This window comes from Ips typographus, linkage group LG1 (genome assembly GCF_016097725.1).
Source record: "Ips typographus isolate SLU linkage group LG1, UJ_Ityp_2.0, whole genome shotgun sequence".
Lineage (NCBI taxonomy): Eukaryota > Metazoa > Arthropoda > Insecta > Coleoptera > Curculionidae > Ips > Ips typographus.
The window spans coordinates 14,535,497-14,559,633 of record NC_138422.1 but is presented as its reverse complement, the minus strand read 5'-3'; the positions used below and the strand labels follow the sequence as shown (position 1 = coordinate 14,559,633).

The 24,137-nt window shown below is 32.9% G+C and overlaps 3 protein-coding genes across 3 annotated transcripts; 1 reads left to right on the top strand and 2 right to left on the bottom strand.

The window, feature by feature from the left end:
- On the bottom strand, window positions 1-9,010 carry rdgBbeta (cytoplasmic phosphatidylinositol transfer protein 1). The gene is made up of 6 exons (XM_081995642.1): window positions 8,770-9,010; window positions 8,416-8,564; window positions 8,271-8,367; window positions 8,143-8,214; window positions 7,822-8,076; window positions 1-590 (listed from the first exon to the last, which is right to left on the bottom strand). Exons 1-6 carry the CDS (start codon window positions 8,818-8,820, stop codon window positions 315-317), a joined length of 900 nt encoding a protein of 299 aa, XP_081851768.1. The 5' UTR covers window positions 8,821-9,010; the 3' UTR covers window positions 1-314.
- A 1,177-nt stretch (window positions 9,011-10,187) lies between these two features.
- Der-2 (Derlin 2) lies at window positions 10,188-11,462 on the top strand. Its single transcript, XM_081995643.1, has 5 exons — window positions 10,188-10,458; window positions 10,519-10,749; window positions 10,825-10,947; window positions 11,011-11,174; window positions 11,227-11,462. The coding sequence occupies exons 1-5, from the start codon at window positions 10,366-10,368 to the stop codon at window positions 11,375-11,377; spliced, it is 762 nt and encodes a 253-aa protein (XP_081851769.1). The 5' UTR covers window positions 10,188-10,365; the 3' UTR covers window positions 11,378-11,462.
- Window positions 11,463-11,940: 478 nt separating this feature from the next.
- Window positions 11,941-23,946, bottom strand: LOC145740237 (protein phosphatase PTC7 homolog). The gene is made up of 6 exons (XM_081995641.1): window positions 23,539-23,946; window positions 20,614-20,793; window positions 18,219-18,370; window positions 17,773-17,937; window positions 13,917-14,055; window positions 11,941-13,863 (listed from the first exon to the last, which is right to left on the bottom strand). Exons 1-6 carry the CDS (start codon window positions 23,762-23,764, stop codon window positions 13,814-13,816), a joined length of 912 nt encoding a protein of 303 aa, XP_081851767.1. The 5' UTR covers window positions 23,765-23,946; the 3' UTR covers window positions 11,941-13,813.
- Window positions 23,947-24,137: the final 191 nt, after the last annotated feature.

Here is a 24,137-nt window from a genome sequence, read left to right as displayed (position 1 = left end):
TTTACTTAATTTGAATAGATACTTTATTTAACGGTCTATAACTAGTCTAACACATACAAAAACTAAAAAGGCACAAATCAACCTCAAGAATATCCAATATGGCAGAGCACTTTTATGAGAACATGGCTTCAAACCTTTTAATTGTAAGTTTGAAATAATAACTTAATGGAATGGACCCTGTGACTGGGAGAAGCTAAATTATTATAAATAGACAGGGTCTACTAAAATAAAAATTGCACATTTACTTATCATTTTCCATACCGAAGAAACCGAAAAAATAATACATTGTTATCATACAAAGGAAAAATCAAGCTTCAAAACCAATTAAAATATCCTTTTTTAGCTGGACTTTTGGGTGTTCTTGGAGTTTGTGGTGCACTTAACCCAACACTCTGAATTTCTTTGGTTTCGTCTCCTTCAACCGCCTCAGCAGCGTTGCCAATATCCAACTGACTTTCTTTTAACAGGGTGTTGGTTTGTTGTTGCAACTGCGCCTCATATTTTCTCACATCTTCTAGAGTCATATCAATCCATTCATCCACCCAAGCAAATGCCTGTCTATGGCCCAGAAGCAATACTTCTCTAATACACTAAAAAATAATTCAATTTTTACTTGATATTAAGTTGGTCACTATTAGGAGTTTCAGTACCGGGACCCGATTTGGTCCCAAAATTTAACAAAATGGCGGAAATCGAGAGCAATTTTGTTTGAACGTGCTTTCTTAGTGGCTCAGATCGTCTCTAGAAAACGACTCTTAAAATTTTAATTTACTAGAATAAAAATAGATAACGTTTGAGTTTTCAAATATTTGTTAATATTTTTTTGCTCCTAGAAAAATTGATATTGTCTATTTTCTTAAAAAAACCTGTTTTTAATTTTTTATCTTTATATACATAATTCTATCTGAAAACCCTTACTTGGTTCAATGGTATTTTAATTATAATACGAGGGTTAGGCCGCCGATAATTCTTTGTACACCAAAATGCCTTTTTGCATACAAAATACCTTGAAATGCCTTAAAAATACCTCACAATGCTTCATTATTGCTCAAAATCCCTCATAGTAATAATGCCTTAAAACTGCTTAAAATGCCTTTAAATATTATTTAAACTGTCTCAGAATGCCTTCAAATGTTTACCTACACATTTGTGGCATTCTTAAATTTAGTTATAGGCCCTTGGTATTGAGACAATGATAAACCTTGATGAAATTCACCCTTACATTTTTTTTTGGTCACATGGCAGTTTTAGTTCAGATTAATTAAGTAGCATGTCTGCTTTTACAATTTGTACATGACATTTTGATTAATGATTAAAAAAACGATTGCTTTTCCAAATTTTGAAGACCCAAAAGCTTAAAATTCATTTTTTTAAAAGTTACGTGACAGTTTTTAGGTTAAGTTAGGTGACAACGTAAATGTTTTCCCAAATTTTTGACACTTGATTTGACCTTTTTCCGAAAGCTTAAAATTGATTTTCTAAGGCCAGGTGACTGTTTTTTTCAAATTCTAACAAACAAAAATATTTTTGTCTGGTTGGCTGAAATTACAGGTTATATTTTGACCTTTAAACGAATCTTCTTACTGTCATAGTAACCAAATGAACGCGTGTCAAATAAAGACACCTATCATTTAAAACAAACAGTTAAAAAGTTATTATATACTTATTATTTTAAACTTAGGCAGTGATAAAATTTTAGAACTACGTGATTTTGATAATTCAATTTTTGAACTTGCAACACTGTAAAAACAGTTGACATTGTCAAAAACAGTGACGTGACCTTCAAAACGCAGCTTAAACTTTGGAAAATTGATAAATAAAATTTGGACAGTTGCGAAAACTTAAATTTCAAAGTACACGGCACTTGACATTGATAATGCAATTCTGAGCTTGCACCACTGTAAAGGCCAGTTGATATCTGTCAAATTAATCACGTGACCGTTAAAATGTGTTTGAAACTTTAAAAACTTGGTAAATTAAATTTAGACTATTTTAGACAGTTGTAAAAGCTGAAATTGTAAGAGTCACATCACGTGATTTTGATTATGCAATTTTAGAGCTTGCAACACTGTAATGTCCAGTTGACGCCTGTCAAAAACAGTCACGTGACCTTAAAAATGAAGATGAATTGATGTGACCTTAAGATGAATATGTTGAAAAATTGGTAAATTATTATAATAATTTGTAATGAATATTGTTTCAACTTAATATCATGTAACAACGATTTTACCATAATAATTACATGTGCGGACAATTTTCTTATATTGATATACTATATTGTCTACTGCTTGGTCTACTACAATGTAATCCTTAAAATATCGCAAAATTGCCTTTATTTAGGCATTGTTTCGCTCAAAATTCCAATGAAAATATCGTAAAACATTTTGGAATATACAGTCAATGCCTCAAAATACTCTAAAATGCCTTATAAATACCTCAAAATGCCTTGTAATTTGTAATACCTTGTAATTAAATCAAAATGCTGGTAATACTGGCAAAGTGCCTCATAATACCTTGAGTGTGTACACCACAATACTTCGGCGATCTACCCCTCGTTAAAATATTTCCTGGTGTGGACTTAGTGCAACTTGTTGATACCATTTATTTAAGAAACAACCAGAGAGAATTATTTTATTAATAAGTAATCAAACTAAAACAGACAACATCACAAGCGCAAAAAACGCGGCCAAGCTGAAACCTGCCTAGTGACGTCACACGGCACTTTAGACCAAAATTTGTCGTTTTGGGGCGCCCCTAATTTTCCTTTAATAATAATAATAATAATAATAATAATCTTTATTTCCAATTGGTTATTACAATAACAAATAGAAATAACGTCAAGAAAAATAAATAATGTAGAAAAATTACAGTATACAATATCAAAATTCTACTATCTTAAATAATCCTCAATACAATATGGCTCTAATTCAAGCAAAAGTTTCTTTACTTCATTTTTAAAACGTTTACATCCATTGATTTTTTTTATACTTAAAGGCAACTTATTATACAATTTTACGCACATATATTCCGGGTTTTTTTCTGATAGCTGGAGTCTGTGCTGAGCATAAGTAAGATGTTCCGCTCTGGTAAAATATCCAGTTTCATGTTGTTCTTCAAATAAGCTTTTATTCTTACTGACAAACATCAAACACTCAAATATGTATAAGGCATAGACTGTCATGATACCGCTGCTTCTGAAAACTGATCTACACGATTGTCTAAAGTCCATTCTTTTTACTATCCGTAAACATCGTTTTTGTGCGACAAAGACGCTCCTAACATGGCTGTCCCTTCCCCAGAAAATTATTCCATATCTCATTATAGATTCCAGATTTGCAAAATAAAGGATTTTCAATGATTTTTCGTTTAGATATTTTCCTACTACTCTAATACCATAAGTTATCGAGCTAAGCTTTCCCAGCAAGTGTTCAATATGAGTTGACCAATCCATATTTTTATTGATATAAATACCCAAAAATTTTGCATTGTCCACTGTTTTGATTGTACTATTTAAGATCTCCACTTCATTGATACTGTCTCGCCTTGATTGCTTTGTTTTAAAATATACTACATTAGTTTTATCTGTATTTATTATTAATTTGTTTTTAGTAAACCAATTGAGGATGTCTTCAGTTAAATATTTCGTATCCATTATTAATTTAGCTGCAGTTGTGTTGCCTAAAATTAAGTTTGTATCATCCGCGAAACTTATAACGTACTGATCAGGCTTCATTGCAGTGAAATGTAAGTCATTAATAAAAATCAAAAATAAAGTGGGTCCTAAGATACTGCCTTGTGGGATTCCTATGTTATTAACCAGTGAATTAGATTTGGCATAAACCGAGTGTTTTTCTATAGCGACAACCTGTTTTCTATTTTCTAGAAAAGATGACAGCCACCCCAAAGCGCATCCCCGCACTCCATACGCTTCAAGCTTTAACATCAACAAATCTCTATCAAGAGAGTCGTATGCTTTTGATAAGTCGAGGAATATCCCCATTGCTGGCTTACCATTCTCTATGAAATTCAAAACCCTTTTGCTGAAGTCAAATATGGCTGTTTGAGTTGATTTGCCTTTTAGAAATCCATGTTGGCTAGTGCTAAATATTTCATTAGTGATCATAAAATCGACAATTCTTTTAGCCATGGCGAGTTCAAAGAGCTTTGAAAAACTTGGCAGTAAACTGATAGGTCTGTAGCTGTCAAAGCTTTGAGGATCGCCTTTCTTATAAAGTGGTTTTATTAGCGCGGTTTTCAACTCAGTGGGAAATTTACCATTCACAAACGAGCTGTTGATTAGGTAACTGAGTATGTCTTTTAGAATCAGAGCGGAACATTTTACGATGCTAGATGGTATCTCGTCTAGCCCGCTACTAAGCTTATTTTTTACTTGACTTGCCAGTTCGCATATTTCATCTGGTGTAACTGGGTTTAAGAACATGGATTGACAATTTTTAGTTATGCTGTGTGAAAACGGTATTTTCTTCAGATGTTTTTGCATATTAGGTACAATTGAATGTATAAAGTTATTATACGAACTGGCTATGCAATCAGCTCTTCCCTCTATTTGAATCCCACTTTTACCCTTTGCTTTCCCTGTTATTTCTTTGGTAATTGACCACATACATTTCATTTTGTTATCTGAATTTCTAATTTTATTTTCATATTTGTTTATGTGACTTAATTTTAGTATATTATCATATTCTTTCTTTGTTTGCCTATATTCAGTTTTATATTTATCACTTAATCTGCTAAGACTTAATAAAATATCTAATTTATGTTTGCAAGCACTTAATTCGGGGTTGGTTAATTTTATTTTCGTTTGTTTTTTAGTCTGAATCAATTTTAGAGGGAAGTTCTGATTGAAAATCGGAGTGAAAGTGTTCATAAAACTACTCCACTGTTGATCTATGTTATTACTATCTGATTGGTATACGTCTGCCCAGTTTTGCCTACCTAGCTCACACAGAAACTTATTTTTGGCATTTTCCGTGAAAAACCGCTTGTATTGCGTATCCATATCTATAACCTCGTTTGGAATTTCAAAAAGAACTCTCTGTGCCATGTGGTCCGATGCCCAATTCTCTATTACACTAGCTTCTATTAAGTCTGAATTTGTTAAAATATTGTCTATGCAGCTCTTTGAAGTGGCTGTAATTCTTGTATTTTCGAGTACACAGAGATATAAATTAAAAGTGTTTAATATTGCAACAAATTCAGACCTCATCTGGTTTTCTTGTACCATTTCTATATTAAAGTCTCCGGCGAGAAAGATTGACTTTCCTTCATTAAATATTGTTTGAAGTAAAAGTTCTAATTTATCAAAAAATACCTTAACATTACCGCTTGGTGGTCTATATATTGCCACTACTATTATAATTTTTGTTCGACTTATTCGAACTTCCGCCGCCGCGCACTCAAATACTCCAGATACTGATAAGTTATTAAGTTTTTTTCGGGTTTTGGCACTCGCACTTTTCTCTACAAAGACCGCAGTCCCACCATGTTTACCTTCATCCCGACAGAACATCGAAGTCAGCTTGAAGTTCGTGATTCCTAATTGTTTTAGTTGACTCTCAGATTTCCAATGTTCAGATATACATAAGATTCTGCAATCTGGATTTTCTTCAATCATTTGATTTATGCAAAGTATTGAGTAGTTAGTTAACGATTGAACATTCTGGTGTATAATGCTTATTTGGAATCTCTGACTATTTGGTTTTATGACTTCATACAAGTTTTGGTTTGCTTGTAATGATTGGTCATTTGTTGATGTAGGTTCTATAAAAAATTATTGCCATAGTCAATTTGATTTTTGTATTGCACCAGTCTTCTTTGATACACGGGGCACTTTGTGTCTATTGCTGAGTGTTTGCTCATTTCGTGTGGAAGTTTCATTTTTATGCAATTTGGACATTGCCACTCTGTTGCTTGACAATCTTTTGCGTCATGTTCGCCAGTGCATTTATAGCAGCATTTTTTCTCCTTACAATATTTTGCCACGTGTCCCAGCCCTGAACAGTTGTAACAGATCGCAAGGTTAAAATGTTCTTCCACATGCAGTTTTGTCAGATCAAAGTTTATTGTTTCCTTCTTCAAAAACCATTTTACAATCTCTGGTTCGGCCTGCAGAATTATGTTCTCTTTCAATTGGTTTCTACACTGTCTTCTACTCACTACTGTTATTTTGTCCGCCGTTATTGGTGTAGACAGATCGTTCTTAATATCTTCATTTAGTCTTAAGAGTTCTTCCACAAGCTCTTCATTGGATGAGCCTTTGAGCACCCCTGTTATTGTAAACATAGGGTATACGTTTTTAGATTCTTTTACTGTTATGTTGTTTTTGTCTTTGAGCGCAGCTTTTAGCTTGTCTTGTTGTGCTTTGTTGCAGCTTTCAAGCACCAACGCTCCACTTTTTAAATATCTGATATTTCTGAAGCCTCCATCTAAATCTTTCAGTGACAGTTCATTTTTCAAGCAGTGTAGGGTTTCCTTTGGATTCGACACGTTTTTTATTTGGATAATTGTTTCGATCTTCTTAACAGTTTTTGGTGTCGACCATGTTGTAGGCGTCTTATTTGTTGGCAGGTTTGTTGTATCCGTGTGGGCTATTTGAGCATATATATTTTTTGAGTTTTATATGTTGGGTGTTGCGTATTTTTCAGTGTCTCTTCAGTGGTAATATTATCTAGGTGTGTAGATGTATTATTAACCTGTTGGGTGTTAAATTTATGTTCCAGCTCTAATTTTTCACGTTCCAGGTGTCCTATCTTGCAAGTTAACATAGTTAAGCATTTTTGTATGACAATAATGTCATCTGTTACGGATTGAAGATGCAGTTTCTTGTTGCTTTCGTGACTTGCTGCCAGTTGTATATTGTCTAAGGCTTGAAAAATTGCTGTAATAATCTTCTGTTGTCGGTGTACTATGTTGGAGCTCTTCGGTTTTTCTATATAAAATATTTTCTTCATTGTTGTCATTATCTTGTTGTTTTGATTCACAATCTTCTGTTTGCGTTGTGCGTTGAGTGCCTTCACATTGTCTTTTGCTCTGTTGGCTGTTTGACGACGCTTCAGGTGACATTTCCAATCTGGATCTCTTATTTAAGGGGGTGCGGGTGTCTTCATTTTGAGGTGGGCTTCTTTCAATTTGAAAACTTGGCTTAAACAAATCGACGTTCCCCTGTATATCTGAATTCTTATCAGTTTGTTTATGTTCCGTATGTTTACTCGATGTCGATGTCGATACGGTTAACGTCTCGGACGTTTCGGTTTCTGAATGGTGTAGTTTATTTATCAAAGTAAGATCGTTTGTGATATCGTGTTCCTTATCGGATGTATTTACGCCAATAATTTTTTGTATCTCTATAGTAGATAAACTGCTTACAGACCCTAATGAAGAACTTCTTGCCCTATCGTCTTGTTTTTTGAGGTGTTGTTTTTTCTTTACTGAAGGAAAGGCACCATCACTTGTATCACCCATTTTCGGTTTAAAACAATTTTATAAGTCACTTTTTACTACAAGAAAAGGTTAAAATCGGGAGCGTGTAAAAAATGTCGCACTCGTATCGACTGCGCTCGAATTATTTGAACTTCAATTGCTGATAAATTTGTTATGGCTTGTCAAAAATAGAAAAAAACTTGGCAGAGCCTTTTTCCATATCAATTTATTAAAAAAAAATCCAATTTGAGGTCAGTCAGTTTTGTTTGTAAACTAAAAGTGTTTTTTTGTGAATAATTTCATACTATTTTTATAACATTTCTAATAATAGTCTTAACAATCTGAAATTTAAATTAGGAAATTGTTTGACAGTATACTTACTGAATGTATGAATTCCTCAACTTTGGTTTGCAAACCAAACACTTCAAAGTAAGCATTGACCTGCTTGTAGCTGCACATAACTGGTTGAAAGTTGGTTCTCCATCCATCCACCAATGGTCCTCTGCCTGTTTTAACTGACTTGAAATATTTCAAATCTTCCTCTTCTTTGTAGTGTTTTGGTGACACTTCATCATAAGCAATGTCAATATGTTCAACAATTCTTTCAGCCAGTTGCTCTGGTGTTAGATTTAAACACTAAATTAAAAAAAAATTCTTCAATTAAAATTAAATTTTTACAAGATTTTAAAAGTTAAAATTTACATTGTCAGTTGTTCCACTGTTGTTTTCATATTTGGTTTGTATGGATATGTGAAACCTTGGAATAAAGGAACACTGCAAACAAATGAAACTAATAGTTTTGATATAATGCAGGTTTTAACAAGACTTACTGTGTAATCTGTAATAGTGAAAGGGTAATAATTCCAAGCTTTTTCAGTCACATAAAATATCTTTGGTATAATTGCTTGCACCCAGTATGGTAATCGACTGAAAGACAAGAATTAAAAATCACAAAGGCAATTATTTAAGCCTTACTTGGACAAATGTATCCGTTTTTCAGTGTACTGGCCTTTGCCATGTTCTGGATCCTCAATTTCAGAGTTAGCCACCACTTCAACCCCTTCACCATCTCCTGACTGTTCTAGGCTATGTCTGGCTATCATGTATAACTGGCCGATACGATACTAAATAGAAAATAAATCAGTACACATACAAAACCTCAAAAAATAAAAACTAAAACACCACAAACCAAAAACACTTTTCCCTACTCAAATGATGAAAATAAAATAACCATACAACCCTTAACTTTAGCTTAAATTAAAACTGACAAGGGTCAATTAAAAAAGCCTATATTTAGACATAAACATTGATTTTACAAAAATAGCTTACCTCTTCTACAGTTAAAGGCATACATATTCGGTATTCTTTAGTTAATACCATACTTGTAAAGAGTATGTAAGATGCACTGATTAAAATTAACTTAACCACAAACTAACTTGACGAATCCTATTCAAAATTCTATTAAGTTAATTCAAAATTGTAATGTATTACATCTGTAACAGGATCTCAGTTATGTTTTTAAACTTTTCAGCAACTTTTAATTTTGGTTGACGTTTAACGCGACAGCAACTGACAATCAGCTGATTTTTTGACAGTTACAGATGACACAGATTTGAGGTTAGACTGGTAGCTAAAGCCGGTTTGTATTTGAAAGAAGTTATGAAAATTAGATCTTTTAAACCAGAGATTATTTTGTATTAAGTTTGAAGTGTGTATACAGGGTGGTAAAACTAAAACTATGCCTAGGAAACCCGTGCAACTGACAAAAAAACATAGAAATTGATGGGTCTTGTGAAGAATAGCTAACCACGAATTTTGAGTCAATTTTTTTTTTTTGGGTTAGGTTACGTCCTATATAGTACAGATAAAAAAGAAAAAATGCGAACGATCCACAATTTTTGTCACAAAATCGTTCAAAAAATCCATGATTTTACAAGCATTTTGTGGAATTTGATCAGCTGATTTGGAAAGTTCGTCTGCGCTGTTGCCAAATCGCACGCGTAGTCTGAAATCAAATATTACATCATTCTTAAAAATTGTAGAAGTGTTTTGAAAAAAGAATGAATATGAGACTATGTGAACCTATGCTAACCTAGTGGCCGATCACATAGAGTAATCAAAAACATGGTTATGCTGTAAGGGTTATTTTTTAAATATTATTAAAAAAAAATGCTTAGGTGAACCTATGCTAACCAAGTGACTGATCACTTAGATGGCAACAGCGGACAAAGCATCTCGTCGTAGTAAATTCATGGTTAGTTATTGTTCACAAGACCCGAAATTGATAATTGATTCTAAATTGATCATTTGTCAAAGCAGCATTAAAATAGCAATAAATTTTAGGACATTCCAATTGTAGAAGTTCAGTAGTCATGTCGCCTGTAGACTTAAGTTGAATAGCTAGTTCAACGATTTTAGATAAAAGTTTGAATCAAAATGTTTAAAGTATTAAAGTTTATATACATCGACTTGGGTTTCTCCTACAGGCGTCAACACAAGACATCTATTTGTCTAATTTAGTACAAATAAGGTTTACTGAGTGTGTGTTGTTTGGGGTGGCTTATAACAAATTAAACTTTGTTTGTTTCATTAACACAACATTCAGAATATATGTAATAACTGTAATAACAACGGTAAACTACTACTTGATAAGGGTAACTGTGTGAACGCCTACTATTTTCCAGAGAAGAAAAGAAGATACAAAATGATAAATCAAAATTTGACGTATTCCTGCTGTCAATGTGTCAAACCAAACTAGAAAATTTGTTTAGTTTATATTTACTGATGTGGCCAATACTGGAATGCAAAAATCAGCAGGAAATTGATAATAGCTCCGTAAACTAGTATTGTACTATTGTACTAAAATAGTGATGTCGTGATCGGTGATTTTTTTGGCGATTCCACAAAGACTGTAGTGTTGTGAAAATGGCCTACCAAACTTTAAGAAATGAGTACTTTAGTACCCCACCAATTACTAGAGCTTATACTACTGCCTGTGTTATTACAACACTAGCTGTGGTAAGTACCCGATTAATCGTTTTAAAAAAAATTGTCACAAAATTACAAATTTTGTTGTAGCAACTTGAACTAGCATCACCATTCCAATTGTACTTCAATCCTATACTAATTCTTAAGGGACAAGTATGGAGACTTGTGACTACATTTTTGTTTTTTGGGACATTTGGATTTAATTTTTTGTTTACAATATTATTTACATATCGGTACTGTCGGATGCTGGAAGAGGGTTCCTTTAGAAACAAATCTGCAGACTTCCTAATGATGTTTCTGTTTGGTGCCACTTTAATGGTTGTATCCTTTACTTCACTCATAAAAACTCAATAATTTGCCTTTATGTTGCAAGATATTCCTTAATGTTTGACCTAGATTATTGCCTTTTTTGTTAACTTACTATTCTTAGGTCAAGCTTTTACAATTATGATAGTTTATGTATGGTCAAGGAGAAATCTTTTTGTAAGAATGAACTTTTTTGGATTACTAAACTTCCAGGTAATACTGAAACATTGCAACAACCATTTTTTTTTGCTAAAAGAGTTTCTCCTGCAATTTTAGGCACCTTATTTGCCATGGGTGTTGGTGGCATTTTCAGTACTACTAGGAAATGCTGTATATGTGGATTTAATGGGAATAGCTGTGGGGCATGCCTACTATTTTCTGGAGGATGTGTTCCCCAATGTAATGGGTGGATTTAAAATACTGAAAACCCCTCAATTTTTGTGAGTTTCTCTGAAAATGCTCTAACTTAAATACTGATGAATTGTCATTTAGGAAAGCTTTACTGGATGAATTACCTGAAAATGTTGATTACCAAAGATTACCTGAAGACAATCCTGGTGGCTTCGATTGGGGCAACCAGCAAGAGGGTGATGATAACAACAGGAGAAATGAAAACCAACAGAATGCAGAAAACAATCAGTGATTTTTAAAACTGTACCATATAGTGATAATGAGGATGATTATTATTTGTTTTTTAGTTGTATTATAAATAAATATTTTTAAAAGGGTTTTTGCTTAATGTGTGATGCCCTGAATGGCTATTTATAGTATGCATGAATAATGTTGATTGAATCTCTAGAATTATGAAAGATTTTATGATAAGTTATTACATACTGGCAGTAATAGTGCAACAAACACTCCCATTTTTGTTATCTATCAAACAAATTTATGAACCACATGATCAATAGCCAAACAAACTTTACTTATTTCAAATGAAACCTCCTCTTTATTAAAGATGAGAAATTTATTTTTGGAGACAATGACAAGGGAATTTTACGAAGAGTTAAGAGAAGAGAGAGATTAAACAATTCAGGCAATGAAATTTGCTACTTAGCCTCACAAATGTCAAATTTGGGGCTCTATGGCAAGCATTTTCATTTTAGGTCTTTTTATTTTCATGTGTTTGTACAAAACCCTCTTTTGTATGTAACAGTTTCATAATAACTATTTACATTTTCTCAGTAACAACACTAAATAAAAGAATAATTTTGGTTAACAACTAGTTTATTCACTATAATCGGCACTTACAGTTGCAAAGAAACAAGTGAACTGAGTATATATCTATTAACATAAGCGCGTAAAACACTGAAAAGTAGCTCGCTTAAGCAACCGAGCCAGTTAAAAGTAAATCCAACCTAAATATTAGGTAAACGCATTTGGTTTAACATCACTAATTTGTACCTGAGCCGATTCTCCTATTTAAAACGCCTTGAAATGAGGTAACAAGACAAATAACGGATATTAGAGATTGAAACAGTCCCTAATATACACCTTAAAGGTTAATTCAGTCTCCTAAAAAAAGTTTTATTAACAGAGCTTATAGTTTTTTCAAAATGCTTTGGTGTTCAGTTCAATGTAAAGTATTTCAGCTATAAAATAATAACTGTCTTAAGAAATATTCGAGAAATTGTTTTTTAAGAAAAAATTACAATTTTAATAAGATTGCTTATTTTGATATGCTCTGTTAAGTTCACTGAAAGTCATTCTTAAAATTTTTTTGATCACTTAACATAACAATTGTAACGTGTACAATTGATTTCATTAAGACGTTCTATCTCTTTAGATTAGTAAGTTATACAGGGTGTTTCTGGAAAATGCGGAAACAATTCTATAACAAGATGTTGATGATTTTGGACGTTACAGAATGTCAAAAGTTGTTGACTTATAACACGTGATCAGAGTCAGACCCAACTAGATTGTCAAAATTCACTCGTAACTGTCGCACTGCTGTCAGTTAGTGACGTCGATTTGTGTCATGATAATTGTATTCTTATTGCACTCGTTTCATCCCTACTCTGCATATTTACAGTTCATTAAAGTCAAAATTGTTCATATCAGCAAAAGCCAATAAATTATGTTCTCTGACAGTTCAAACTGTCAAAGCTATAGTAATTAGCAAAAAAATCATTGCTAAACTTGTTTTAACCTGACGAGCAGTTTATTTAAAATTTGATTTAATTTTTATTGTAAGATAAGTTGGGTTAGTTAAGACTAATAAACCTTCCCAAAACTTGTAGAATAATTTTTTGCCACTTTAGTGACACCCTGTATAATTGGCTTAACCGTTTTGAGTTCCAAAGCTGCGGGAACATTTATCACATTTACAACTAAAAACAAATTGCTTTTAAGTTCATTCCATTTAACACACTCTGTAGATTTGCTATAAATTAGCAGAACTGAACGACAAAGCGCAATTTGGTTACTACGTAAGACAAAAACGATTTTTTTTACCTGTTTAACCTATAATTAAGGTAAAACCTCAGGTACAACATCAAAAACTAGAATTACGGTCAATCTTACGCAGACAATATGAATTATTTACGTATACCCCTACTTAAGTTCGACCTAAGTTTGAATAAAACGTAGGCCGTTTTGTTTCTGTACAGGGATAGCCAAACAAAGTGAACAGATCTTTATTTTTGAAAATAGATGATAATTATAATGATCATTATCACTGATTGACATCTTACCAGTAAAGTAAAACTTTTACAAAAACAATTTTTACGATAATCATCATAAAGTTTCATTCATACAAATCCTTAAATGTTTAAGATTTAACAATCCCTGTTATTTAAAAAAATGAAATATTTTTAAAATCTGTTCACTATTATTTGGATAGTCCTGTATTTGAAATATTTGCTTTTAGTGTTGAGTCGTAGGGGGGCGGTAAGCCCGATTATTATCAACAATCTAACATCTAAATCCGAAACAATTAAGGGACAACACAAATGGAAATGAGATATACACACAGATGAACGCGCAAACGAAGTTATAAATTAAAGGTTTTTTTTTTTGAAAATATGGATCGGAAAGTGAACGATAGCATTGTTTTCTTTTCAAACTAAAAAATGTCAATTTGTTATATTGCAACCGTCGCTAGGATCACTGTTATGTCGTCTGGTTTCCCTCCTGTATAAATTTGAAATTTAACTACGAGATTGGTTATTTAAATACGGTGTTACCTATTGCATTGATTCCATTGGCAAAAGCGCGTTCTGCAAACGGTGAAATAAACGTTTCGTCGAAGGATAAGCTGCGCGCCATCCACGCTATTGAATTAGCCACCATTTGTAGTTGGCTAGCGCATCTTTCACCCTGACACTGAAAATGAATAGGTATTTATGTATCCAGTTGCGAAAAGTCCAATATTGTGTAAAAAGTGAATGAGTTTCAAAAGATATGAGTCTGTCATTACATTTTTTTTAATGTAATTGCATAAATTACATCACTGTTCATAGTTTGTGATTGATCATAGTTTGCAGTTTTCAGCGTGCTGCTTTTTCTTGGCCAATCACAAACTACCCACAGTACGCTGGGTACTTCCACACTTCGGTGTAGTTCTAGCGTACCCAAATGACATTTTTGAGTCTAAATATGTCTGTTGGTACTTCATTAAATGCTGAATTTAGCTTGTTTGTGGTCAATCTCTGCCTAATCTTATGTCTCAAAACCGACAAAGATCGACTCCTGTATAGTTCTAGCGTATACAAATTACACTTTTGAGTCTATTTATTTACGGAATTGTTGTCATAAGATGAGAATAAAACTCATAAATATCACATCATGAGATTGCATTAAAAAAAGCAAGTTGTACACTTTTAACACTTATAACTTTAATTTGATGATGATAGGAGTAAATTGAATTAGTCAGTATCATAGTCCAAGTTCTAAGTAGTAGTATTCAATCTGTTGTAGATAAGATTACAACAATTACCAGTGAACTTCTTAGAAAAATAAAATAAAACTAAACTGAAAATTTCAAAAAAAAAACGGATTGGTTACTAAACTGCAAGGACGGTAAACAGTAAAGGATTGCTCGATTGGCCGATTTTGTTTCTTGGCGGCGAATGGATCCTGACGTCACAGTGAAGTCTCGGGCTCGTAGAAATGGGTAAATTACCGATAAAGTAAATATTTTATTATTTTTATTTATTACCAGGAAAATTTTCCCTGGCAGGTCAAATTTTGACACCGCTTTTCTCCCTGGACTGTATTAAATTTTGTAGTGTGGTTTTATGTTATCAAATAGGAAGTTTAATGAAGATTTCAAAAATTTGCTTAAAACAGTCATTTTCTTACTCCAAGTGGGTTTTTCAAGCGATTTTGTCCGTGACTGTTTATTCAAACGGTGTTACTAGCAGTTCAAAATTTGATACCCATTTTTCACCTGACTGTATTAAATTTTGTAGTGTTGTTTTATGTTATCAGATAGGAAGTTTAATGAAGATTTCAAAAATTTGCTTAAAACAGTCATTTTCTTACTCCAAGTGGGTTTTTCAAGCGATTTTGTCCGTGACTGTTTATTCAAACGGTGTTACTAGCAGTTCAAAATTTGATACCCATTTTTCACCTGACTGTATTAAATTTTGTAGTGTTGTTTTATGTTATCAGATAGGAAGTTTAATGAAGATTTCAAAAATTTGCTTTAAACAGTCATTTTCTTACTCCAAGTGGGTTTTACAGGCGATTTTGTCCCTGACTTTTCTTTCAAATTGTGTCTCTGGCATTTTATATTTTGACCCCTTTTCTCCTTGACTTTACTTGATTTTTAGTCATCAGATAGAAAATTTAATGAGAATTAGAAAAATGTGCTTAAAAATATGATTCGGTCACTCCAAGTGGGTTTTACAGGCAATTTAGTCCTTTAAACCGTGTTCAAAGTTTAGATCACCATTTTACTAACTTAACAAACCAGTTTTCCTGAATTACTCAAAAACGGTGACTGTTAAAAAAAATTGCAGGAGACCAAAAATGTTCCTAATCAAATCCTTAACTTATCACCGTAATGTTGCAGGACCGTTTTAGCTTCCAGTATACAGGGTGTGCATGAAAAGTATGGTGATTGAATGTTGTCGGTCACCCTGTACACATTTTTTGAGATAAAATTTTTTGCTCAACACTACTGGAAAGAGGAGCTCAAGACGACTAATTTAAGCGATTCAACTTCCCTGAACTCTCAAAAAATAAGCAAGTTACAAGCTGTTCAAATTTTAAACTAGAATTTCAACTGATTTGAAAATTTGTTGCACCAAACCAGTTTCTTCTAAATAACTCGAAAAATTTGAAAGAAAGCTGAAATTTTCGTAAAGAACTGCTAAACTCATCCCTGGAGTTTCACAGCCCGTCAGTGCCGCTACTATACAGGGGGTGCATGAAAAGTATAGTGATTCAAATTTATGACTTTTCAAATTAATCACAGTCAGGACAGGAAAATGATATTTTTCAAGCAAATTTCAATTAGACCCATAAATTTACTGGTAAAATTGGTAAATTTTCCTGTCACATTGAATTATACTTGACCTTACCGGTAAATAACCGATCATGGTAAATTTACGCCCATCACTACAATACGTTAAATATGATCGACTGCAATCGGTTAACTACTAACTAAGTCTGACTTGATGGTGACGTAAAAATTGTCACCGGGCCGAGCTGATGCGGGCAACATTGCGCTTATGGGATTAAGCAATCCTTTACTGTTTAAAAGCTAAATAAAAGCCTTAATACTTAGTGCAATGTTGCCAAACTGACATTTTTGGTCCCAAATTTGTTGTTTTTATTTGGACTTATTGCAGGTATACTGTATTCGACTTTGACGCCCTCTAGCGGCTAAACGGTGCAAGCTACGACCTCATGTAACAACATTTTTGAAAACCTCACAGTCTTGTCTATCTCCTGGCATTGGCCGTTTTAACGTTGGTAGTCACGTGATCGAGCTGTCAAGCGTCAAAGCAGAGGGTGTCAAGAAAAATGTTAAAAACTGCAATTCCAGTTTTGAGACCAAACTAGCAAATAAGCACTATACAGTGAGAATGAACAAAATGTGACGTTGCCAAACTAGTCTGTTTCAGTGATCAATGATACGACTACATTGAACTATAGATAAATCAGTGATTTTTGCTCCTACGTCATCACACGTGTGACGTGCATGCAAAGAATCGTTGATCGAACTGTACATTTACAAATAATGGCAATTACACGTTTTTAACTCTGAAATTATCAACTAAAAATGCGAAAATTAATAGAATAATCTCGCTTTTGCTTTCCTCTTAAAAAGTACGACAATCAGTGCAACTATACATGGTCGTAACAAACTTAGAGGTTTTTAAATAATGCTCGGGGAAAGTTGGGTTAGCTCCATTTGCGAGTTGATATCGCATTGTTTATTTCCAGTGCGGTCAAAACATACATTTTGACTTACCAACAAAAATATTTTGTTTATAAACAATGACGTACAGTGCAATTTTTATCTTTAATCTTCCGGTTCTATTTGATTAATTATCACTTAAATATGCGGCCAAAGTTCTTGCTTGAAAATATTTTTCAATTTTTTAAAATAGATTAAAAAAAACATATACAAGACGAACCAACCGTACTAAACAACACCAACGTTGTACGTACAGGAATATAAAAAACACCCTAAAAATCTACCATTTTTAAAATACAGCGTGTTAAAAGTTAATTCTTTGTCGTTATTTAGTTAATCAGTGTAAATTGTAAGCAATAATGTTTACGCTCCGCGGTAAACAGTAATTTCAAAATATGTTGGCATAAACTATGACCAGAGAAGAACAAATCAACAATATCGTAAAACGCATTAAATCCAATCAATAAAATGCAAGGATTTACAATAAAAAGTTCAGACACATCCATATAGCTGTAAATGCGACAAGCCATCATATTTTCTCATTTATCTTTTCCCGCAATAACAATGCTATTATGGAAGATAGATGATAGTTTCAAGCATTATTGGTATCAACACCAATAATAAAGATTAGTGCTGGATAATATTTTATGAAAAAATCAGGAAATACTCACTTTAATTAGTTCATTCAAAATGATATTCTGAGGTAAATTATCGAACACCCCATCGGTAGCTACCAGTATGACGTCACCGTCTTCGACCGGAAAATTATCGCTCGAAGCCGATTCTGGACGATCGCTGAGCACGTCCGCCCTATAACCAGGTGGTGGCAGTGAAAGCTACAACACACAAAAAACTCTTAATTATTTTAGTTCTAATATCTAACATTTTGTAGATATTAGAACTATTCGGGGTAATTTGACACTTTAACATGTTTTTTTAACTTTCAATTTTCAACCACATATTTTGAACAAGTAATACATTGAAAGCTGCTTTTTTTGAACAAACACAAACTATACTGTGCTAAGATTTTTGCAAATGCTGCACATCAAAAACATTGTCAATGACATAGTTTCCTTCATAGTTGAAAATCAAATATCTTAACGCAAAGTAATAATACCTGAAAAGGCGTATTAAAATAGTGTTGTTGCTCTTCCGACCGTCTGACAACACGACCCTTTCGTACCACCATAAAACCGCTATCTCCTATATTGGCAGTATACAGAGTGCTGTCCTCTCGATTTAACAATACCACACAAGCCGTACTGCTTCCTGTAAAAATTGTAAAATGATAATAGTCAGTGCTTATTAGATACGCTAAATTAAATGCAGTTAATAAATGGTGTAATAAAGGCCGCATTATCATTAAATTAATAATACCTTCAATTCTAGTTTGCGTTCTAACTACCTCAATAACAAACATTTCGACCTGCATAATGAGATGACGTTTATATACCAAATTAGGTTTTATGCAGTAATATCTGTCAGTTATATACCTACTCCACTTTACAATAGGTTATACTAATAATTATTATGCCATTGTGTGGCGACTTAATGGTTCCTTTGTTGAACCGTTATTGCAGGAAAATTCAGTTTTCTAAAATTACATTTGTACAATAAAATAACATGTTATGCAAAACTAGTACAAAAATACAAACTTTTGAATAAGTATTAAGATTTATTTTTTGTTAGTTATACATGATGATACTTGCAATTAAAATTATACTTCGATATTTCAAGCACAAACGGGGGGATACTGCAATTTCTATAAGATCGCAATATTGATGAAGTTCAATGTAGAAATACCAATAAATGTCATTCGTCATCATCAATAATCACTAATTTTTCCATCACACGATTTGATTTGAAGCCTTAATCACAGCTCAGATATTTTATTGTCCTCCAGTTTTTGACGTTGATAATACTTTTATGAGGTTTGGAGCAAAAAAAAGTTCATTTCAAAATGTTTTTATCATGTTACACTGTCAAAATTTAAACTAGAACTTGAAACTAATTTCACACAACTTTAAATGCCATACCTCACAAACCAGTTTAAATTTCAAAAACATGTAATTAATTAATATAGGCAGCGCCAGTTTTAAAATTGGACTTTGTCACACTTTGAAACATCAAACTTTACAATCCCTTTCAAGTTTACTACGTTCAACATATCAGCCAAAGCGTGGATTGGAGCAATTTCAAGGTTGAAATTTGATTTTAGCCGAATGAAAAAGTAATACGAGTTTTTCTTAATCACATTCTGCCTGGGCGTTTACTGTATACCTACTAGTTTTTTTTCACCTTTAAACTCAAGTCAAAGACATTAATCTTTACAACTTGGTATTCACGTGAAACAAGCACATTTCCCAGATAAGCCAATGCGTCTAGCCCCGATACTTAATAATACTGACTTCTTATCAAACAAACTGTAACTTGAACTTATTTTTGTTTTTTACATTGGTGTGACGCCAGGATAATAACGATTAGCTAAGCTAATTGAATTTTATTGCAACTGCTTGACGTGCGTTGTATTTATTTTATACGAGTTTTGGCAGCCAACTAAGATGCACCAAAATTTGTAAGCATTTTGCCCTGAATATTTAAAGACAACTGTATCAAACAAAAGGTAAAGAAACCTTACTTTCACCTTGTTTGGTTGAAGATCCTATTAACTACGATTAGCGTTAATATAAAACCGCCTAAGGCTGCGTTACACCACATAATTACAAACTCTATTAGACTTTGATTAGTGGGAAATCTAATTTGCGACCTTCAATAGTGCGTTTAACCTTACGCAGAAACTAATTAACTGAAAAACGTAAAAAATTCCTTTGTAAAGGTTTTTATAAAAGTTTTTACAATGCAAAGTTTCTGAATGTTCCAACAAAACAGTATTTCGAAAGTAGCCGCGTGACTGTGACAAAACATATCCTGTAATAACATTTAAGTTGAGTATTGTGAAGATTTACAGCTTTCACGTTTTTGGCACCGCTTTATGAACCGTGGCCACTCAATGAGCAAACTACCTACAATAAATAGCCGGTTCAGGTTTTTAAATAAATTATGTTAAATCTATTTTAAAAAAAAAATTACTGAAACACATGATGCTTGCAAGGAATCATGGGACTAAACGAGGCTTAGACACAGTTGTCGGTTTGGCATGATACATTAACACAGTATTTTTAATTTGAGTGGTTTAGCGTGACCTTAGGCAACGTGATTTAAGCCTTTAAAGTGATTTAAGGGTCAAGTATTAGATATCGGTATTTGTTTCTAATTAATTGATGATGTACTCAAACTAAACAAACACCAAAATATTTATTACAAATGATAATCATTGCTCAAGCTTCAATTCACAAAATAGTTCAATTTAGGTGAAGGTCTGAAAACATTTTACAGAACAAAACTTCTGATATTTTTATACTTTTAGATAAAGTAATTAGATAATTTAAGACACACACATCAAATGACGTTTGTTTACGTCACTATACTATTGTTACCTTCAGAATACTCACCTAAAATAGCTTTTTTGTTGTGTAGCAATTCGTAATAACTACTAGCTAATAGTTCTGATGGATTTTTGGGTGAAAATCGACCTAGGTTGACTAAACGTTCACAGCTCTTCATCAGGTGAAGAGAAAATTCTCCTGGGTCAATTCCGTAGGCCCTCCACCCTCCCACACCATCTGCCACACCTAAAATGAACAAACACATAAATATAATGAGGCAAGTCATAAAACACTTAAAACATAATACTTTAATTAGGAAATACATATTATCTGAAATCGTTAAATTACAAATCAGTTTGTAGAATTCTGCAAGTTTTAGTGAATATTGTCATGCAATATCACTTTGGAAATCCCTTTAACCATATCACCTGTAAACACTTCGTATATTCATTTGTGTGCATAAAAATTAACAGGAGAATCTGTACCTGGAAACTGAATCTATAGCCAGTCTAAACCACTTTGTGGTTTTTCAATCACATTATGTAGCAAATAAATATTTGCAAATTTGAAAGTGAGTTTATTTGATTTACACATTGAAAGTGTTACCTAATGTGGTCATAAGCAAATCTGATGTTCTTTTAATAGAAAACTTGTATGTGTAACCAGTTAAAAAGTTGAAGTGAATAATTACAAGCTGCAGATTTTTGTACACACATCCTTCCTTCTATAACAAAACAAAATCCATTGTAAAAAGGTTTAGATGGCTTAGTAAATTGACAAGCAAAACAAAATAAATATTTCAATTTATTTGGTCCAGGAGTATGAATGTTTTGGCACCATTATGATTTTTCTACTACATTTGGCAATGGTTACTGAAATGAAAACACAGAAAAAATATCTTAAACCGAATGTTTTGAAATCCTATTCACTTGCCAACTGACTTGCAAACAAACATTATAAGAGTAAGAAACTGTTGACATACTGGGCTCATTACATTTTGCGGTTATGGTTTGAAAATTACTAAGAATGGGAAAGAAATGAGAATTGGATTGGATCTAATAATATTACAAGTCTGTTAAAATGTATTACAGTTTAAATAGAACTGGAACTGATTAAAAGCAAACTTAATATTCTAGGTAACTGCTACATAAATATCTATAAAATGAGTGACCAAAATTCTTTAACAGTTTCAATAAGAGCATTAACCTCTAATTAACAAGCTGGAATCATTAAAAAAACTGTTGTTTTAGTCAAGGTTTTAGCTGGGGTTTTAGTAATGATGCTCCTATTACTTAATTGCTTAATACCTACTACATTTTAACCATAAATCACCAAATATAAGTGATAAGAAGTTAAGGGGCAACAACATAAAAATGCCAATATGATGATTTATTGTTCATATCATCAATAAATTAGTTAGTAGTTTGATTGTGTTTTGTACTTTGGATTGTTTACTTTTTTTACTTTCATCACTTATGGGCTGCTTAATCTGCATTTTAAAGAAGGGGTTAACTGTTTTGGCATAAAGCTTAGTAATTACAATTGCAAATAAGAAACATCATTTTGACTGCAACAAAATGCAAAACCAAACTCAACCTTTTTATAAGCACTGTATGGTGTAGTGTATGCTGAGGTATTTACAGTATCTTTGGACCTTCGGACTTATACTGAGATTTTTCACATGTGGGTTATAATATATTTATTAAAAGATAAGAAACTAACAATCAGTAGTGCTACTACTGAAATGTAAACAAGGCTAGGTTTGCCCCAGTCAGTTCCACCCAAAATCGAGCCCAAAATTGACCCAGATTAAAAACCTCACAGCTGTTAAATTAGAAACTAAATGATTAAATTACTGGTCTAAAATGGAAAAATAACTGAGAAACTAGACTGTTACTAAATTAAAGTACCTACTTAGCTGAGTGAATGTGACAGTTGCCCATTGCTCAAATTGTTAGTTGGAAAAGAAGTCAATGCTTTACCAATTATTGTCCAAATAGTTACTAGGTTGAGACAATTTGGATGTATGAGACAATTTAAGTATAAATTCAAAGCAGTAATAATCAACCTGAGAATCATGAATTGATGATTCAGATCTGATTTTATCCTAAAAATCATTGAAATCAGTACAAGAAAACAAAACTGAACAAAAACATACAGTAATATGTAACTTCTTGTGTAATTTTGGAAAGTAGCCACATTAGGTACCTGCAAAAGTTAGAATAAGTTAAAACATCTACTTACATTACGATTAAATAGGAGATAATTTATCTTAACTAAAATGTAAATAAAAAGGATTAAAGTAATATTTAGCTCGATATTTAGTATAGCAGTTTCCTCTGAGTAACCTCTCCCAGCCTAACAGTTCTGAGTTTGTAGATCTTAAAACCCAATTCAGACCACCCAACTTGAAATAAGTTTACACTTCTATTTAAAAATCAAATTATACAAACGAAAAATAAGTAAACAAATATGAAACTAAAATATTACTTGACTTTTTTCAACTAAACTAGCATACAAGTCTTGGCAAAATAATCAATGATTATCAGCTTGCTTTGCAAGGATCTAACTGGCACAGGAAATAAAATTAGGACAAAATTACTCATTATGTGTAGTGTCTTGTCACAGTATCCTGTCCTGTTACAATAATAATACTGAATTCATGAGCATGTGAAAGTAGTAAGCTTTAGTTTTTTTGGAAATTACTTGAATGAGAAAAAAATTAGAAAAACATTCTAACAGTATCCTTTATTTACTGTTAAGTTAGTTAACACTGTTAATAGTTGACAGTAAATAGAATTGAGGGTCTGTATAGGAAGGAAATACTAAATTGAGAAATAACCTGGTAGTACCAGATTATTCTAGATAATACAGCCTCTGGTTGGTCAAGAGTCTGCTCTGCCCTTACAAAATAATCAAAATATTAATCAAGCATGTGTTATTATGCCAACCTACACAAATTAATAGAAATTAAAGGGTTATGTGACTTACCCAAAACGTCTGAGGATTTGTACTTTGCTGTGAAATAGGCATCGTCGCCGAATTGTCCATGGACCAGCTTACGAATCCTCTTGTCTTTGGAGAAGCCGCAAACGGCTGACACCAAATGGGGCTCGGTTTTTTGCTGCAACTTGGGGTCCGTTGCAGTCGAAAAGTTTTGAAGTCCATTGAATAAAGCGCGAGATATCAGGCGTCCAGTTACGAATAAAGAGTGCATTATATTAACCAACTAATTTTATCACATACTCTATAATAAGCAGTAAATCGATTTCACAGCACTGCGGCAACCAACATTTTTGCCAAAAACTTTGCGCTAACCCAACGCCAAACAAACCCACACGGTCACAAGACACTCAAGACAGAACCCAGAACCCCACAAAACGAACAAAATACAGGAATCGCAAGACTAAAAACACTGACGTCTGTCAACTGTCAAACTCACACGAATCACATTTGACAGATCAGCTGTTGACTTGATTAAGCAAAAGACGGGTACTTGGAAGTGGAACACATGGAGTCGGAATTAGTGGGATTGAATTCTTATAGAATTTGAGTATTGTTTTTTTGCCTTTCTCAAGAGCACTGTGACC

What these genes read in the sequence shown, in the direction of transcription:
- rdgBbeta (XM_081995642.1), bottom strand. Translation starts at nt 8,820, where the DNA reads ATGGTATTAACTAAAGAATACCGAATATGTATGCCTTTAACTGTAGAA. An exon ending in AAACGGATACATTTGTCCAA is followed by an intron (nt 8,368 to 8,415) that starts GTAAGGCTTAAA and finishes CTTGTCTTTCAG; the next exon opens with TCGATTACCATACTGGGTGC. An exon ending in ACAGTGGAACAACTGACAAT is followed by an intron (nt 8,077 to 8,142) that starts GTAAATTTTAAC and finishes TTTTTAATTTAG; the next exon opens with TGTTTAAATCTAACACCAGA.
- Der-2 (XM_081995643.1), top strand. Translation starts at nt 10,366, where the DNA reads ATGGCCTACCAAACTTTAAGAAATGAGTACTTTAGTACCCCACCAATT. An exon ending in TTATTACAACACTAGCTGTG is followed by an intron (nt 10,459 to 10,518) that starts GTAAGTACCCGA and finishes ATTTTGTTGTAG; the next exon opens with CAACTTGAACTAGCATCACC. An exon ending in CTGAAAACCCCTCAATTTTT is followed by an intron (nt 11,175 to 11,226) that starts GTGAGTTTCTCT and finishes ATTGTCATTTAG; the next exon opens with GAAAGCTTTACTGGATGAAT.
- LOC145740237 (XM_081995641.1), bottom strand. Translation starts at nt 23,764, where the DNA reads ATGCACTCTTTATTCGTAACTGGACGCCTGATATCTCGCGCTTTATTC. An exon ending in CAAATCCTCAGACGTTTTGG is followed by an intron (nt 20,794 to 23,538) that starts GTAAGTCACATA and finishes TGTTCATTTTAG; the next exon opens with GTGTGGCAGATGGTGTGGGA. An exon ending in ATTTTAATACGCCTTTTCAG is followed by an intron (nt 17,938 to 18,218) that starts GTATTATTACTT and finishes TGTGTGTTGTAG; the next exon opens with CTTTCACTGCCACCACCTGG.